At 34.3% G+C, this 19,309-nt stretch overlaps 1 protein-coding gene across 9 annotated transcripts in view; it reads right to left on the reverse strand.

The window, feature by feature from the left end:
• Positions 1–11,662: 11,662 nt before the first annotated feature.
• The window catches only part of DCDC2 (doublecortin domain containing 2), a 211,166-nt gene continuing 203,519 nt past the window's right edge, over positions 11,663–19,309 (reverse strand). For 6 of the 9 annotated variants that reach the window (XM_056823501.1, XM_056823499.1, XM_056823500.1 and 3 more), the window contains one exon: positions 18,670–18,921. In XM_056823501.1, coding sequence (XP_056679479.1) covers positions 18,748–18,921 — 174 coding nt within the window. In that variant the 3' untranslated portion in view covers positions 18,670–18,747. Of the gene's footprint in view, positions 18,560–18,669; positions 18,922–19,309 lie in introns of those variants that run through there. The other 3 variants (XM_001366714.5, XM_056823503.1, XM_056823504.1) reach the window with 1 other exon arrangement.

Genomic DNA, 19,309 nt, shown 5'->3' on the forward strand with positions numbered 1-19,309 from the left:
GGGGGGGGGGACTCTAACCCAGGTACAAAGATTTCCCTTAATAGAAAGGGCAGATGAGAATAATTTATTCCAAGGGCCAGGAAGAAAGCAAAAGCAGGTACCATGGAGTACTTAGAGCTTGGTTAGACATCAAAGAAGCCAATGTCATCCACTGCCTCCCAGGGCATCACCAGTTCTGACTTTTCTCCTGCCACTGTACTTTGATAACTCTAGAAGACCGAATCTGATAATTGGTCAACTCTGCCTCACTTAAATCCAGTTCACAGGCAAGTTAAAAAAAAACAGCCAGTGATATCATTTTGGTCCTCTTCAAGTACAAAGTACATCAACCAGCCAATGAATATTTATAGGATTGAATATAGACTAAACCAGTGATCTCATTGATATGGAGAACTCCCAGATGAAGAAACTCTAATGCAATGAGCACCTTCTCTGCAAGAGAATAGGTACTAAGGGATTAAGTGACTTGCTTAGGATGATAAAGTCCATATGTATCAAAGTTGAGACTTAAGTCAAGGATTCTTCAATAGATTCAAGATCTATTATCCCAACACTACTTCTATTTATAGAAAGTCAAAAAACTTTGGGATTCTTTGCACTGCCTGCCCCACTTTTCATCACTTTTCTACTGTCACTGTCAAAGCAGAAGGGGACCACATGGAATTGGGAGATATTTTGAATTTTTCTTTATTTCTTGATATAACAGCAAAATAATTCATTACTTAGTTCCATCCAACCAGAGATGAGGTTTTCTTCTGAGATCGGCTAAGTCAGCAAGCATAGTCCATCCCCAGGAGTGTATCTTTCTGTCTTGATAGAATGTCAGAGTAATGTTCCATGGAGAAGGATCACCAAGAATATTCCTTGCTTTAGGAGCAAAACACACCTACAGACAGGCAAGTTATACTCAAAAACATACATTCTAGTCCGTTATTTCCTGGCATTTACAGTTTGCAAGAAAGTTCACACCCATTCATGAAGTTCTATAGCTTTTGATATCCATTACTTTGGAATTCCTCAAGCTTTTAACAAAGTTTAATTGTGCATGAAGTTTTGTTAAAATTGTATGCATCAGTCTTTTCAATATATCAATACCTAATTGTAATTTCAAAGTTGGTTATATTTACAAGATCCATTGGAGAGACTAGTCTTCCATGGATCTCAAGGGGAATATATAATTGAAAATGTGTTACCCTAAAAAAAGAACTATATTTCCCAAAAGCCCACTGACTTCCTGTCATTATGTACTTCCTGTAGACAGAGGATATTAGTGAGTGGGCAGTGGTAAGCTAAGCATGGGGATTTTAAATGGGCTAATTAGCCATGAGCAAATGTTCTTTGTTTTGTATCCTCTTTGTTCCTTGAATTCTAATGATCATTAATAAATCTCCTAAAATAAAATATTTTATTATTGAAAAAAAAGGTTATACATTTTTAAGTAAGAGAATCTGTATAAGGCTTGGGAATGGGGAGATATTACATTTTTTTTTATTCAAATTATTGGAAAGATTTTTTCCTTCCACTTTAAAGTTTAAATGCTTCCCATAGATTAACCAAAACATGGAATAACTGAAGGGATATTTCCTTCCTATAATAGCAAGAGTCCTATCTTATTGGCAAAATCAACTTGTCATAGGGGAAAATGTATGAGAGGAAGGTAGAAGAATGAGAAGGAATATAAGATACCAGCTTCTATAAACACTAACATTTCACATCCCTTGTCCCCCACTCACTGCAATGTGTAGTCTTAAGGAAAAGAGAATTAGATGGAATTATAATATAAGTTATATAGTTCAATGTGGATTAATTAGTAACTGAGGAGGAAAAAAAGATGTGAATCCAGTATGGCTATATATTAGGGATCACCATTTTTCCTTTACAAATTAGCCTTTGGATAACATAGTCTAACATTTTACCAGTAATAGAAGTCGGTTTCTTCAGTCTATAATCTGAAGACTCTACTTTCTCTCTCTTTTTTCTTATCTAAAAACAAAATCAGCCTTGTGTTTTAAAATAGTTAAACTAGTAGGATGGGCAGAAAAGATTAGAGAAAGGGAAAGTAAGCAGGGATAAAATCAGTTAGGTAGTGCAGGTGTAAAGATTGGTTAGGGACTGTTATCTCATCAACTTGATGAGGTTACAAGGATCTGCAATTTTGATTTTGTACCTTATAAAAACACAAAAGCTATGTGACACAGTGGATAGAGCACTGGGCCTGGAGTCAGAAAGAACTGAGTTCAAATCTGGTACCAGACACATATTAGCTGTGTGACCCTGGGCAAGTCACTTAATTCTATTTCTCTCAGTTTCCTCATCTTTAAAATGAGCTGGAAAAGAATATGGCAAAGTACTCCAAAATCTTTTCCAAGAAAACCCCCAATGGGATCACAAAGAGTCAGATAGGATTAAAAAACTAACTACACCATAGAAACTTGGGGCATATTCATTTTTCATCTCCTTATGAGGACTAGGAACATAGCTTAAGTATTAGGGATAACTGCTGCCTCCAGCTCTTATTAGCTGGAGCCAATCCTTTGTTTTAAACTTTTAAAAGAGAATCTATTTTAGAAGGAGAATCCTCTGGATCCCAAAAATGAGGGGCATTTTAGGGTATGCACAACGTTTTACATATATCATTCTGAAAAAGTTTGTGAATGTGCATATGTCCATCCTACCTCACCAACACTATTACCATCAATACAAGGAGTGGCTAATGACTGCCTTGAGGTGTGTTGTAATTGCATGTGTTCTAAAAAAAAGCCTCAAAAGTAGAATTTCTAGTGATAGCTACATAAGATAGTATGATCTCTCAGCAGGAGAGAAAATGGCCATAGGAATCATCTAGCCAAGTGGTAAAATTTCTTGAACTAGAGGAAATGGGATTTTCTGAACCATGCCAATTTCCTGGAGTGTTCCCTAAGGTGCACGTGATTCCTTCCACTTCTCATTATTTTAAACAAAAAGTTATGAGTTCAATCAAAATTACTCTGAGTCACCCAATCAGAATGTTTCTCTGCTTAACAAATCTCTCAAGTTAACTCGGCTACTTTGTGATTGAGACAAAAATTCAATTCTCTGGAATCATGATTGGAATGAAACAGCAGATTATATTAAAATACCTGTGGTTAAATAGGCACTGGGGAAGAGTTGAAGAAAAAAACAACCTTTTCTTATAAACTTCTCCTACCTAAGTCTTCTCCTCTGAGATTACTGTATAGCTAATGACCATTCTTGAAATTTCCCATGTCTGCCATGATTCTATCCCACTTTTGCTGTGCTGGAAATCCATATGCTCAAATTACTGGCATTCCATCCTCTTACTTCTCAACTCCCTCCCTCGATAACTTATAAAGATCCCTAGAATTGTAGTCAAGTCTCATAGCATATTAAAACAGACTTTCTGTCTTCATCCAATGGTTTTTGAAGACTTTTCATGCATAGTCTAGTATCTTTTGATTGATTGAGACTTGTTCTTGGGTATCAGAGTTAAAATGGCATGGAGGGATTTTAAGCCCATCCTTAAACACTTGAAAACTGTTATGTCTTCCTAAAATAAACTGTCCTCTGGTGCACCTATGACTACTAAAGGTCAATGACAAAGGACTACAATTCCATTTATCTGAATGACACAGTGAGACCGTGTTAGATCATATTATTCATTTCTAATTTTCTATACCACCTACCATCTCTATGCCGAACATTATTTCAGAACCCACAGCTCTAGGCTCATAGTCTAAAGGTAAATCATTACAAGATTCATCTCCCTGAGGAACCTACACTTGAGTCTTCCATTTCAGTCTTTCAGTTCTAGCCACAGTTGGTGTGGAGTGTATATGTTTTGTATATTGTCTCCCCTGGACTTTTCAGTATCTTTCAGGGAACCTTACTGGTTTGTATGTACTGATGGTAGCTGGAGAGAGATGAAGTCTTCTTCCAGGTGAGCTGAGCGACAGGGATGCAAGTAATCTATCATCCTAAATAAAATGTAAAGATCCTATCCTCGTCTTGCAGAAGTAGTAAGTCAAAGAGTATAAATGAGAGTGGAAAGCACTCTATCATAGCAAGAGGCTTTGAAAAGGGAAAATTGACTAAGTAAATTATTGAATATAGGGAATGGGGTCAGAAGGAGAAGGAAAAGTTAAAGATGATTGCAAGGTATTTAGATTCGATGGCAGAGAGAAATAAAAAATTAGGGTGCCAATAACAAATCAATGAGATGGTTAAGTAGTTAAATGATAGGATCAAACAGTTCTCAAAAGTTGAATTGAAAAATATTAACAACCACATCAAAGATTTCTCTTAATAATAACTAATAATAGAAATTCAAGGGGGCAGCTAGGTGGCTCATTGGATTGAGAGCCAGATATGAACTCAACCACTTCCTAGCTGTGTGATCCTGAGCAAGTCACTTAACCCCCATTGTGCTCTTCTGCCTTGGAACCAATACATAGCACCGATTCTAAGACAGAAGGAAAGGGTTTTAAAAAAAGAAAAGAAAATTTGGGAGAATTCTGAAGGACTTATGACAAAGAATGCTATCCTCCTTCAGAGAAAGAACTGTTGGAGTCAGAATGCATATCAAAACATACTATTTTTCACTTTTGTTTATTTTTTATGGGGGGAGGGTTCAGTTTTATATGAATATGCCCATACAACAATATGGAATATATGTCTTGCATTATAAAACATGTATAACCCATATCAAATTATTTACCATCTCTAGGAGGGGGGAGTTGAAGGAAGAAGGGTGACAATTTGGATCTTATAACTTCAAAGATATATGTGGGAAATTGTTATTTCGTGTAATTGGGATAATAAAATATATTTTAAAAAAAGAAAAGGGAAGAAAAATACACTAAAACAACTCTGAGGTTCCACCAGATGTTCAGAAAATTAGTAATGATGGCAGAAGATGGAAATAGTTAAGGTTAGAGGAGTTGCAGAAAGACAAGTATGCTAATACACTGATGGTGGTAGTATAAATTGGTTCAACCATTCTAGGAAACAATTTGTAAATAAGCTAATAAAATATCGAAAATGTCGCTTTTACCCTTTGAAATCCCATTATTTGGCATATATCCCAAGGAGATCTTTAAAAAGAAAAAAGTAGTCCTTTTTTGTAATTAGAAAAGACCTGGAAACAAAGTAGATCACTGTTAATTATTGAATTTCTAAACAAATTGTAGTAGACAAATACAATGGAATTACATTGTGTCTTAAGACACAGTGTATATGGGGGATGGGGGGTTAGAGGGACCCAGGTGATTTAGAGATAGTCAATAAAACAAAAATGAATATAAATAATACAGAGAAGCATATGCAGATTTACATGAAATGACAGAAAATGAAGAAACAGAAACATGAAACTATAAATAAAAAGAAAATAATTAAGTAAAAATTAGATGTTAGGTAACAAAATTAAGTTTGTCCCTAAAGAAGAGATTTGAAAATGTACTTCTCTTCATTATTTACAAAGTTGCACAACTATAGGCATGGAACATTGCAAATATCAGAAATGTATATATTGCTTAATTTTGCTAAACTACATTTTTTCTCTATATGTGTTTTATTCTTTCTTAGATAGGGTGAACTCTGCATGGTAGAGAAGGGAGGAATACAAATACAAATGAGGGTAAAGTAAAATAAAAAATATCAAAAATATTTTATTTAAATAGGAAAGTCATGAAAAGAAGCTGGTCTTGGAAAAATGGAGATGAATTTTATTTCAAACATGTTTCTGTAACAATATGAGCTATTAAAAAGTCTGAAGACATATTAACCACATGACCTATAATTGAGGGGTGTGAAGTTTGAAGTCTGTCATCATTTTAAGTCCAAAGATGTGTTGGTAAACGTTTAGCAACCATAGCTCAGACATGCAAGATACACTTTTAAGTTTATTCTAAATTATTAGCATTTTCTCTATCATTTTATTAAGTCAAAATAATGAACAAAACAGTGATTCAAACCTTAATGTGTAGAGTTTGGCAATTTGAATAATCACATCAAAAATGTACAATCAGCTCTAGTGAGCCAATAAAAGCTAGCTTCAGCATACCACCCTAGGAGGAAAGAGGCACTTGGTGGTTATTGGGTTTTTTTGTGTGTATGCAGTCAAAAAAGTTGACCTAAAATTCCTAACCCGCTGATGCATTTAAGTGGAGAGAGATATAAAAATAAGCTGGTCCAAAAATAGTCTAGTCCTGGATTTCCAAGAGTTAGAGTCAGACTTGCATTTAATTAAACTAACTACTACAATTTATTGGTAGAATTGTCCCATCTGTTGGACAGATACACCAAGCAGGATACAGGCATTCTTTAATCCCAAGCCAGCCATAATCCTAAATATTTGATTCTAGTCATTTGGCCCTAGTACCAAAGCTACTAGACAAGCATGCGGTATCTAAAGGCCCAATAACTGAAAATTATCATTTTTTTTAGTTTTTAAATAGATAGGTCAAAAGATACAAAACAATAGAACTCATATCTAAAGTATGAATACCATTATATGGAGGACGGAAGAAAAGACAAATCCAGAGTGGTCCAGTATCCTTGATGCTTTATAAATTCACCATTTTCATTTAGTGACTCTGCTGTTTCTGAAGAAATGAGGAAATTTCCCCCCCTCTGGGACCATCCCCTCACACCAACTCCACCGTAGTAGGGGTGTGAGGTAGATCTTGCCCCAGCTGAAATTTCAAGAATGGTGATTTAGTTTTAGGAGTCATCTAAACCATACTAAACATTAAAGACATTGGCTTGGATAAGAATACCAAAGGCAGAAATGCAGGGCAAGAAAAAGGTTAATGCAGAAACTCACAGACTACAGAAATATACAATTCTTTCATCTGAGATACAATAGGAAAAATCACCTATATACATTCTTGTATATAAACAGCACATGTGGTGACCTTGCTATAAGGTGGTCCATTTAAAACATTGCCATCACAAGTCAAACTTTGCCGGTTAAAACTTGCTGTTTATTTTTTCTTCATTTCCATCCTACTGTCAAGTCCATCGTGACTTGGAAACTAGAAGACAGGACACTGACCTTTTCAACATCAAGTTTAATTAAGGTTGTTGAGGAGCTAAAACGGGATATTTCACATCCTCCCTTGTGGCTCAGCAAAGGAGATTTATTAACTCAGTAAAATGTCTTCGTTATTTTCAGCTTCTTGTAAGGTCTGTTAGCATGTTCTGGATAGCTACTTACCTTCACATAAAACTCGAGATTCAGGTCTTGAGTTATGGACTCTTTGGGTTAGTTCCCTTTGCCTCCCTGTTTTGGATTAAAAATTTAAGCTGGTTTTCCCACTGATTTAATTTATTTTGGTCATCATTCCCCAGTATGGAATTAGTTAAATGCTTTGAAATTATTTTCAAGACTCATTCAAATTCCTATTAAAGGATTGATTTTGAATAAACTCACCTGCTTAAATACCTTGTAGCCTCTTTAAACCTCTGATCAAGCTGATTCAGCAAGCACATTACATGGAGGTCATGTAGAGTTTGTTCATGTTCCAGAATCTTTCTACAGGACTGAGGCCCTCTGAAGGGGCTTTTAGGGGCAGGATCAGGCCCAAGATCATGGGATCAGAATTTTTCCTCAGTCCATCAAGGTGCTCTTCCTTCCTTCCTTCGTTTCTTCTTGCCTATACCCTCTTCCCTCTCTCAGGATCCCCCTCACATCATCATCCCGTTGCCATAGGTGATACTTAGGTGACTGACCTACCCAGGCTTCTTTGCTTCACTCAAACTTCTAACACACCTTCTCTTCTCTGAAGCCTCACTTAGCCAGAGAAAAGAATTACTATTCTTCTCACTGTCAAAACTTGCAGTTCCCATGTGGCCACTTTCATTCTCCACCCTGCCCTGTCCCAAATGTACTTACTTATCCCTTTGCTTATTAATGTTAATATGATTGTAATTAACATTCTTGCTAATGGAATATGTTCTCCTTCACTGTGTAAGCAATTGCATGTACATTTTGTCTACCATCATTCACATCTATAATCATTTGTTGGAAATGTAGCAGTTCAGGCATAGCTATGGCTAGAGAGCCTTTGAATCTCCTCAATTAACCAATCAACAAATATCTATTAAGCATCTACTATTTGCCAGATAGGTACTTTGCTAAGTGATTAGAATTTAAAAAAAAAGTCAAAAAACACCCCCTGTTCCCAGAAAGTTTACATTCTATCAGAAGAGACAACATATATATTATAAAAGTCTAAATAAAATAAATACAAGATAAATGGAGAATGGGGTGTGTAGCAGAACTAGCTGGGAAATCAGGAAAAGTTTCATGAAGAAGAGAGCAAGGGAGCTGGGTTTTGAAGGAAATTGGGAATTCTAAGAGATGATGGTGAGGAGGAAGGGAATTCTATGAATGGAGGATAGCCAGTGATTATATGTGTTTAATTTGTTTTTATTACTTCGTACCACCTGTCAAGTGCAAACTAACACTTTTAAGAGATTTTGATCATGGCAATGATTATTGATAATAAAAAAATAGATTAAAGTCTATGTTTTTTTAATTTGGAAATTTTTATTTAATTAATTTAGAATATTTTTCCATGGTTACATGATTCATGTTCTTTCCCTCCCCTTACCCCACCCCCTCCCATAGCCAATGCGCAATTACACTGGGTTTTGCATGTGTCATTGATCGAGACCTTTTTCCATATTATTGATATTTGCATAAAGTCTATGTTTTTAATAAAGGAACCTTGAAGTTTCCAAAGCAACCATATTTTTGAGCAACTGGTGTCAACATCTTGAACTTTCTAGATAAGAATGTCAGTTAACTTCTTGAATTCTCTTCTTAAAAATTAGAGAACATATTGTTTGGAGAATGATAGTGTCCAACAAAAAAAAATGAGGAATGCTGATTCTAGAAGAAGTGATAGCCAAAGCCTATTTTCTTTACCTAGATAAAGGAAATCACCTCAATTCAATTTTATTTTAGCACTAGAAACTTGGTCTGTCATAAACTTAAAGGGAGCAATCACATAGGAAAAGGCCTGTCTGCATACTAGTGACTCAATATCTCTTGACACTGTGAACAAAGAAAGTGTGGTCTGAAGGCAGCAAGATACATCATCCAAGTGTCAGAATCACTATGAAGTGGCACTGAGCACAGTGCCCCATGGGTAGAGGCACTATATCAATGTTTGTTGATGAAGAAAATGAAAATGACAGCTTCTTAATCCTCATCCAGGCATTGACACTGACCACAAATAGCCCATTGGCTTACCATTGGCATGTCCAAGAAAACCTAAATGACTTGGCCACTGAATATATAGTAGTTTGTTCATGATAGATAATTATCTCAACATTTATGTATTTGATGGTCTTTATAATTCCTGTGACTGTCCCATTCTTACTATATGGGCTCAACCTGACAGCTACAACCTACATCATTGAGAAAAACACAATGGCAAGACAACCAATTTTTACTTGCAGATATAAATATAGTTAGTCGAATGAGTATATTCAGTAAAGTAGCATAAAACAACTAAGGCAGACAAATCCAGAAGTTTCTATGTAAACACTGCTGGAAAAATATCAGGGGGTTGAGAATACCTTAATATAGAAATGTACCCTAATCAACCCTCCAAAAGAAAATTATAGTCTGAATTTTGTTATATGTAATAGAATAATCTAACAATTCATAAATTCTTTAGGAAATAAAAGTAGAAACTGGCAAAACCCTGTCTCATAAGTTGATGGCTCTCATCATCAAAAACTCTCAAGGGTCTTAACATTCATCTGAAAGGATTTTCAAGCATGATTTTTAATGTTTCTATTGTTTGAAATGCATCTTGTGTGGGGTGCTGTAGTGATAAAAATTGGTTGAGAAGAGGAAAGGCAGCCTTTTGCTCTTATTTGCCCCTAAGTTCCTTATAGACTAACATTTTAGTTAGGTCTCTGAAAATTTTTCTACTCTAATGTGCATTAGATTCACAATCCAAGTGAAGAAAGGAAGCATCTGAAAACACCTTAACCTTACCATATTTTCCTTCTCTTGTCTGTTATCTTTTCTTCTCTGTACCACAGATTTTTTCATAGCAGTCTAGTGAAACCATAGACCTCTTTTTAAAATGTTTTAAATGCATAAAACAAAATATAAACCAACTAAATTATAGCTATCAAAATGGCTTTTTTAAAATAAATTTATAACTCCATGTTAGAACTCTTCACCTTCACAGTTTTCCTACTACTCCACTTTAATCATCTGGACATTTTATTCAAAATAAATTTCATAGGAGATGAACTTTAGAGGCTGCCTATCATCTTTAGGGGGCAGCTACATTGTGCAGTGAGTGCCAGGCCTGAAGCCAGAAATACTCATCATCACAAAGAGTCAGACATGACTGAAAAATGACTGAATATCATCATCTTCTGTGAGATATACTGCAGACTCTACCTGGCATTTAAAACTTTCCACATGTGGCTCCAATCTATCCTTCTTGTCCTATTCAGCATAACCACTGCAATAGTGCTTTGCACATAGCAAATGTTTAATAAATTCCGTATCAATTATTCATTCATTTACCATGTAACCTGCAATCTGGCCAAATTGGATAATTAGCTGCTTCCATCTCATTCTTACTCCCTCTCCTTCCATGGATCTGTATAAGCTATCTTTCCATTATTGGAAAACTTTCTTTCCTCGGCCTGTTGGAATCCTTGATTTCCTTCAAGGTTTAAGCCTAAGTTTAATGTGTATTTATTGTGCTGAGAATCCAACAGGTTCCAATTTGGCAAAAGATCTGAAGAGCTGGATGATGATAAATTTACTGTTTTTCGGATGTTATAAAAATAGGCAAGAGAGAAACTCTGTGGGCATAAAGGAGCTTAGGGATATCACCAAAAAAATTATACAAGGATCCATCTCATGTAAATATATTTGATGAATATCAGAAATCTATCATAGCAAAGAGGTAATCAACTGGAAAGGGCAGTGGCTCAGTCATGTATGAAAACTGATAGATAACAGATGAACAGCCCACTCATACCACTGATCCTACTGGTAGTAGTATCAGGAAATTAGTAGGAAGCCCCTCATAATATTGTGTGGGCTCCCTAGAGTAGATTTCTTGAAAGAACATAGGCAGGAGTGCCATGATCAGGAGGCAAGGGTAGACTTCCATCAAAGCTCTAGCTCCCTTCAAGGCTCAGCTCAAATGCCATCATCTCCTTTCAATAGGACTTTTTCTGAATTGTTTGGTTATTAGTGCTCTCCACAATACTATGCTTTGGGAGAAGAGGTGATATATAGCCTCTATTTACTTACGAGCATGCTACATCATCTTAGAGAAATGTAAGTGCCTTTTCGGTAAGGACTATCTCATTGTCATATTTGTATTCCAAGTGCCCAAGGTAGTTCCTGGCACATTAGTGGGCACTTAATAAACAGTTTTGATTAGCAGATTGATTGATGGGAAAAGTATCCATATTAATGAGTTCACCTACCTACTGAAATACTTAAGTATTATTACCAAGTTTGATAAATTTTGAAAAATAAAAAGATAAGTGTGACATTTTTTGGCCTTTTTAGCCAATGAATCTTGGCCATAGATTCTCTGAGAGTCATTGTTTAGAGATTTAGAAGATTAAAATTCTCATGGGAGGAAGAAAAACACAGGAAAATCTGAAGTAAAGCTGTATATTTATTTCCATAAATAAATGCCATAACAAAAACACTACAATTTTACAATACATATTATGTGATTTTTGGTTGTATAATATGGAACATAGTGCTTGTTCAAGAATTTAGTATAAAGAAATAATTGGTAAACTAAGTTATTTACTTTATTGCCAAGGGTTACTCTTTCAACCTAATAGACTAGGCATAAAACCCAATGAATATTGTTCATGGGTGCAAAATATACTTTAATAAACTCTTTAGTCATAGTCTCTGAGTTGCTCATCTATGGTAATTAAGTACCAAAAGGGCTATCAGCTCTGCCTCATGGTGTTTGCTTTTAAAACAGAAAATAAACAAAAGAACTTTAATTCAGTTTAAATTGCAGTAGCATAAAGCCCATTTAATGGAAGATTTATGGCATGCCACCATAAATATTAACATGCTGGCAAAAGTTACAGATATATCTTTTTTGCACAGTTCCATAATGAGTATTTTCAGCATATGACTACTGAGGGACAGTCCTATACAATATTCTTTTTTAATTCCTTGAATTATACATAAAATTCTAATCTCTAGTGTTTATAAATTTGAAGTTTCCTGGAAAGGAAAAGAAAAATGAATTATTTTAGAACAAAGCTATACATGTTTTACAGATTAAATATCATTTATGAAGTTTGTGCAAACTGTAAAAACCACAGCTTCATGCACACCGAATGGAACTTCTCATCTTTGTGGTATAGTCACTTAAGCCATGCTTCCGTTTGGTTGAAGTCAAGTGACATCTACTATAGTTGTTGAAACTTTCATGTGGTGTATTAAAATATAAAATAATAGTAACAATTTCATATGCCAAACAATGAGCCATCAAAATGCATTTCTTTAATTGCCTAAAACAACATCTGTTTACTCAAGAGACACAGTAAAAAACTTCTGTTATAAAAATGAGCATTTTCTAGAACTCTAAGATAAAAAAATGACCCAACTTAAAATTTTTGTAATCTTGTCAAAACATGAGCAACAGTTATCCAGACCAAAAAAAAAAAAACTTGTCAATATAATGAATTACCCTGAAATTAACCAATATTCTCTTGGCTAAACAGTCAACATATTATTGAAAAAAATATTGAAGATATTAGGGCTTGTTCAAAAGTCACATTAGTCATTCCTCCTCTCATATACTTATTACATATTGAAAGATGATTGAAATAGCTACTTTCAAGAAATGCTTCATTTTCACAAAAAGAAAAGAGTTTAGCTGATGAACTTCTGAGACCTTTCTGCAATCACAAATCCAAAGTCAATCTGTCTTTTCTGACTAAAGACAAAGAAGCCTTTGTTTATTGCCTATGATTTTTTAGCTTTTTTAGTAATAAGACCTTAGTGGTTCCCCAATTCCCCTGTAATAATGTATGCCTGGTCCCAAGTACTAGACTAATTGATTCTCACTATCTGGATGGCTTCACTGTATTATTCAAAATTTTCATATTAGGAAGTCCTCAGTTCATACATAAGATCCCAAAACAGACCACTAGCTATGTGAAGAGGATTTTTAAAAGGCAAAACAATGAGAAGTTGTGTTTATGTAAGGAATGCAAGTTTAATGAATCATTCATTTTTAGTAAGCAGTATAATATAGGGGGAAGAATACTAGATTAGGAGAAGAATAAAATTTGAGTCCTCCCTCTACTAATAGCTAGCTATGTGGTCATTTTCATGTTACTAAGCCTCTCGCCCTTCAGTTTCATCCCCTGGGAAATGATGAAATTGGACTAGGTCGAGTTTTTAATCTGAGGTCTTAGAACTTGTTTAAAAAGTTTTGATAATTGCATTCAATATAAGTGTTTTCCTCTGTTTCCTATGTGTCATTCTCCCGAGTCTATAGATTTTTATCAGCTTGCCAAAGGAATCCATGATAAAAAAAAAAGTTAAGAACCCCTGATCTCTAAGGTCCCTTCTTTATTGTTTCAGTGAAGTTCCCGGGCCAAATGTCTGCCTCTCAAACTATATTTTGATATACCTGGTTATTTGTTTTTAATGGGTGACACTGAACAGATCTAATCACATCTGTAATTGTCATGTTCCATTCTGAGTGCCATATTTTAAAGAGACATTAAAAACTGGATAATGAAGCATGTTCAAAGGAGGGTAACCACAATAGTGAAGGATCTCCATCCAATATAACAAGTTCTGATATCAAGAATTCTCCATAGCTCCAGAGCATAAAATTAAACCCAAAGGCTGAAAGTTTAGGGGAGCCAAATTTCAGCTCAATATAAGAAAAAACTTTCTAACAATTGGACCAGTCCAAAAAAAAAGACTGTGCTGCCTTTTGAGTTAGTGAGTGTTATTATCACTGAAGATATAGAAACAAAAGTAAGATGAGCTCTCAGATGTATTACAAGGGATCTCAGTATCAGGCAGTAGGTTGAACTAAATGACCTCCAATACCTATTCCAAGATTCCATTATTCTTTAAATTAAAACTTAAGTAAAATCATTAAAAATACACACCCAGAGCAAATAATATATTCTATAAGAAAGTCTATAAAGACAAGCAAGATAACAGTACTGTCAATATGAGATGCTGTCACAGTTAAAAAGCATTTAAGTAAGGCTTAAGGTTGATGAGAAAGTGCTGTACTCTGTAGTTACCTCAGAAATTCAGGTTAACTTAAAATTTGTATTTTGTGCAGATATTCTTTATATGACATCTCTTTTAAATCTGTCTCTTCAAACCTCTTCCTAAAATATCTTTCTAAAAATGGCTGTTAGTTTCCAGACTTTGAAAATATATTAAGTCTTATTTGTTTTTGAAAGCCATTAAAGAACCATGACCCACCATCAACACCCAGGGCACTTTTCCTACCCCCAACATTCTTTCCAATATTTTCTCCCACATCCAACTAATACAGCACTTCCTTTATAATGTCTTTATGCCTAGTGATCTTTTTTTTTAAATGTCTCTGTGTGTGTGCATACATGTATAGCCAGTTAATTCATTAGAACATTTGGTCCCAATAACAAGGTTTTGGGTACTAGAAAATGGCAGGAACCAATACTCATAATGCAAATTAGGGTATAGAAAATTCTGATTAAAAATATAATATATTTATAAAATACAATTTTGTGGCCATAATATTACACTTTAAAGGCCACAAACATGAAAAAAATCAGGAGGAATAGTTTAATTATTGGAATGAATAAGATGTAACTAAAATTGGTTTTATTTGGTTATATAAACTCATGTCTAAAGTCCAATAGGCAGTAAGTTATTCACTCACTAACTTGAAGGACATTTAGTTTGCCACAATACTTGTATAAAACTAAAAATCAAGAAGCAAAAAATAAATGAAAAAGAAAGTTATAAAGATAGAATCCAAGTAAAAGGTCATATACTTATACTTGAATGATGACAGTTATCCTGAATCTAGATTTGGCTCAGTATCAAGAAACCTCTGTTGTCAGTTATTAGTAATACACTCCTCTTAAAACAATACAAAAAAAATGGAGATTAATGTAGGGGGTTTTAGGTTATTTGTTCCATTCAAATACAAATGGTACCCCAAACTGTCAGTAAAATTGATCCAAGTAGTGGATATAAGAGAGTAAACTGTTCCTTTGGGGTAAAAATGTATCTTTTGGAGGAGAATTAACTTTTGACAACTTATTTTAGATCATTACCAAGTGATACACAACTTTTTTTCATTCACTGGGAATGATTCTGGCCCTGGGGAGATATGGTACTTTGAATAATGATATAGTAGTATATATATTTTAAGTATTTTAAAAGATAGCTGCTCCTTATTCTCTCTTAAGGTAGGTCATAATTATGTCTTGTTAGAAGATGATAAAACATGCATCTATTAGGGAAGAATCTATTGCTTTTTTCAACTTTACATTATCGTAATTGTGGGTTTTAAAGATCCCTGAAGGGTATCTTGAAATACCTAATATAATTATTTTCCTTGGGGAAAAAATCAACTTTTGTTTCACTGAAATGACCCTTAAATGATCCCTCAATAGCCTAAACTAGATAACATAATGGAAAAGGGATGAGGAAGAATTACTATAGGGAGGGAAAAGGTTTTGATAGTCAACTCCTGGCAAGTCAAAAATATTACATTTGATTTTTACATTTAATTAAACTCCAAAATTAAAAAGAAAAACTTAAACATGAGTAACAGTATAGTACTTAAGTCTATTATAACATCTTGTTAATTTTTCTGGGAATACAGGTTTATTGCCCCAGTTTTATTTAATTTCTTAAAAGATCAAATGGAAACTTTATTCTTATATTTTATCTCAGAAAAATACATTTATGAATGAATCTATTTATTTCCAGAATAATATAGTATGCCCTTATATCCTCATATTTTTCTAATACTGCTAGATTCATTAGAAAATTTTTGTACATTTTATAGAAAATATGAAAACAGATACTTGGGAAAATATATCTATTTTACAAGACATTGTTATGCTTTTTTTGTAATGTCAACTAATTTGATTTTAACTAATTATTGAACCTAGAGGGGAAAAGTCAACCCTCACATCAAATCCATTACTAGATTTTTGGAGATTCAACCCCCACAATATTGCTCTCATTTGTCCCATACTCTCTATTTCCAACTACACTCGTATAAAAAAGACCCCCATTACCAACCTTAGGGATTATTGCAAGAACTGCCCTAACAAGTCTTCTTGCCTTCATCCTTCCCACATCCTACAATTCACCCTTTATATTAACACAAAGGCTTGATCGAATGATCAGTGGCTTTCTACTGCCTACTGATTAAAGTTCAATGAAATTCCTATGTCTGGCATTCAAGATCCTCCACAACCTGGCATCCTGTCTTTCCAGCCTTCTCTTCTATCTCAGAAAGCACACTTCATTTTGAAACTATTTAAATGTATGGATCCATGTAATATCATGTATTATGTTTATCTGTATTTGTTTCTTATCTGCTTCATGGGGGCAAGGACAGTGTCTTATATAATTTTTTTCATCTTTTATTCCTAGTACAATATTTTACACATATATAGGTATTTTTTAAACATTCCTTGGTTGGATGAGAGAAAAAATGAATGATTTACTAATTAACCAATTGAAGGAACTTATAACCATAAGATGCAATAGATGTAGCAATAGTTGTATCTAAGAAGCAAAGGTCTCAATTATTTCCTATGTTGAAATAATGAAAATACTTTTATATGAGAGAAATGAATTATTTCTATTAGTACAGTAGCATTATTCCTTAGTCACACAAAAAAAATGGCAATGTTTTCCAAATTATCTATCAAAGTAAATGGAATCTTAAGTCAATTGAACTCTAATTTTTTTTTTATTATTTCATGTTTAGTTATTAACAAAACAAAAGTTAAAGTGGGAGCTTAATCAGAAACTGGTTTCATTAATGTTCTAGCATTTTCCCCAAAAAGTTTTCTCTACATAGTTTGCTATTTTGAAGATTCAAAGTAGCCAATATTAAAATAGTAGCATAGCTAAAATAGGAAAGTGACTTTCTTTTTCACTTAAAAATTTCATTGAATCATCTGTGAAAATAAGCTGAGACATAAAGCAATCAGGGTCAATACAGCTTAGTAGAAAGTCTCTGGATTTGTTTTCTAGTTCTCACTGGCACTAACTAATCACACAATCTTTAGTAAGCCACTTTTCCAGTCATTGCCACAATTTCCTCACCTGAAGGGTGAAAAGGTTGGACCAGCTCATCTTGAAGGTCCCTTTTAGCTGCAGATTTTGTTTTTCTAGTAGGAACTATAGAGCAAGCTTAATGAAACTGGGCAGGGGGGGAAATAATTTTATATACTGTTATATACTTTCTTATCTTTTCCTTTGTTTTCTGAGAATCTTAATTGTTTGGAAACATTTTTCCTAATATTCAGACCATTGAGAAACTGAGTCAAGAGGCAGGAGAAAGATTGGCAAGGGCTGGCTGAATAAAAATTCTACAAGATGAATAATATTTCCGCTGACCAAGTGATCTTGAAAATAATGCAGATAAATAAATTAGATCATTTCATTTCTGTCCCCAATTCCAAATACTCCTAGCTTTTATACTATGTATGATTTAGCCTACAAGGCTTTAATACCTGAAAAGGCTTTAAAGATGAGGCATAGTGATATGATATGATATGATTTGATATATGATGTGATATGACCCATAGAACACCCTGGTAAAATTAAGTCTCTTACTCAGAAAATAAACAACTTGGCTTGGTCTATCAGAAAGGTAATAAAGATTTTGGCTGGAGAGGGAGAAAGGAAATGCAAGCATCTAAAAAGAACACAGGAGATTAAAGATATTTTTAAATTATAAAGCTAAAAATGAACTGCAACTCATGCTTTCTAACGTTTATTACCCTAAGGTTTGTTACATACATTTTCCATTGAAATTCACAAAGTATTCTGGGTCTTTTTTGAATGAGATTTTAAAAATAGTCTCTTCATTTAACAATCTTATTATTAAAATTCTAAAGTTGGAGCACATTGAAATTTATCCAATTATGATTGTTAACCTATTACAGAGGAGGAAGGGTCACCCAAATTCCTAACATTTAACTCTTTTAGATGGCTTTAAAAAAAAAACATACACACACATACCAACTAAGGAATTTTAGATATTAATGTGATTATTCTTGCTATTCTCCATTATAATTTTGAAATTCAATAGGTAGTTTTCAGCTGTTCTGCCACATTATGTGTAACAACCACAAATAACAGTGTTTAAAATTCAAGTATCATATGAAACCCTTAATTTTTCTTATAATCCACATTTTTAAGCATCTATGCCACAGCAGCATACTCCTTGTTTTGTTCATTGTTATCATTTTCCTGTGGACTAGTGATTTTTACTTCAGGCCTTGGTGGTCTTTGAGGTTCTGATTCATCCTAATGAAAAAGGTATCAAAACAAAAAATATTTAACTCTTTAAGTTTCACAGAAAATAAACAGGCAGACATGCAGGGAACATAAGTCATCCACCATTCCATTTAAACCAATAACTCTTAATACAAATTTTTAATTGTAAAAAAACTTCCATGGGTCTTCTTTTCATCGGCTCTTTTATTCCTTCATTTTCATATGCGACATGCCAGATTTTGAAAGCATTGTCTTCTCTTCTTCAACTTCCCTTTCCCTGACCACAACCTACCCAGTTCCTCTTTTTTATTTATCAGCCTCAGTTTTCCTGATTTCTTCTTCTGCCCTTTAAAAGTCTCTCTCTCAATGGTATTCCTGAACTTCACACATTTCTAGGGAGAGGGGAAGGGAAAATATGCTGCAGTCCCATTCCCAAGACACCTCAGCCCTGCCCCCAGCACCACCCAACACTCAATTCCTTTCTCACTTTTCTCCACTAAGAGTATGTGTATTTCAGAGCAGCTCGGTGGCTCAGTGGGCAGAGAGCGAAGTCTGGAGCCTGAAGGTCATGGGTTCAAACATAGCCTCAGACCTTTCCTAGTTGTGTGACCCTTGGCAAATCGGTTAACTCCAACTGCCCAGATCCTACCGCTCTTCTGCCTTGGAAATTATACTCAGTATTAATTCTAAGACAGAGGGGAAGGGTTAAAGAAAAGAAAAAGAATATAAGTATTCCTTGAAATCTGCTGTCTTACTTGATAAAAACAGAACAGAAAATCA

Source organism: Monodelphis domestica, chromosome 3 (genome assembly GCF_027887165.1).
Source record: "Monodelphis domestica isolate mMonDom1 chromosome 3, mMonDom1.pri, whole genome shotgun sequence".
Taxonomy (NCBI): domain Eukaryota; kingdom Metazoa; phylum Chordata; class Mammalia; order Didelphimorphia; family Didelphidae; genus Monodelphis; species Monodelphis domestica.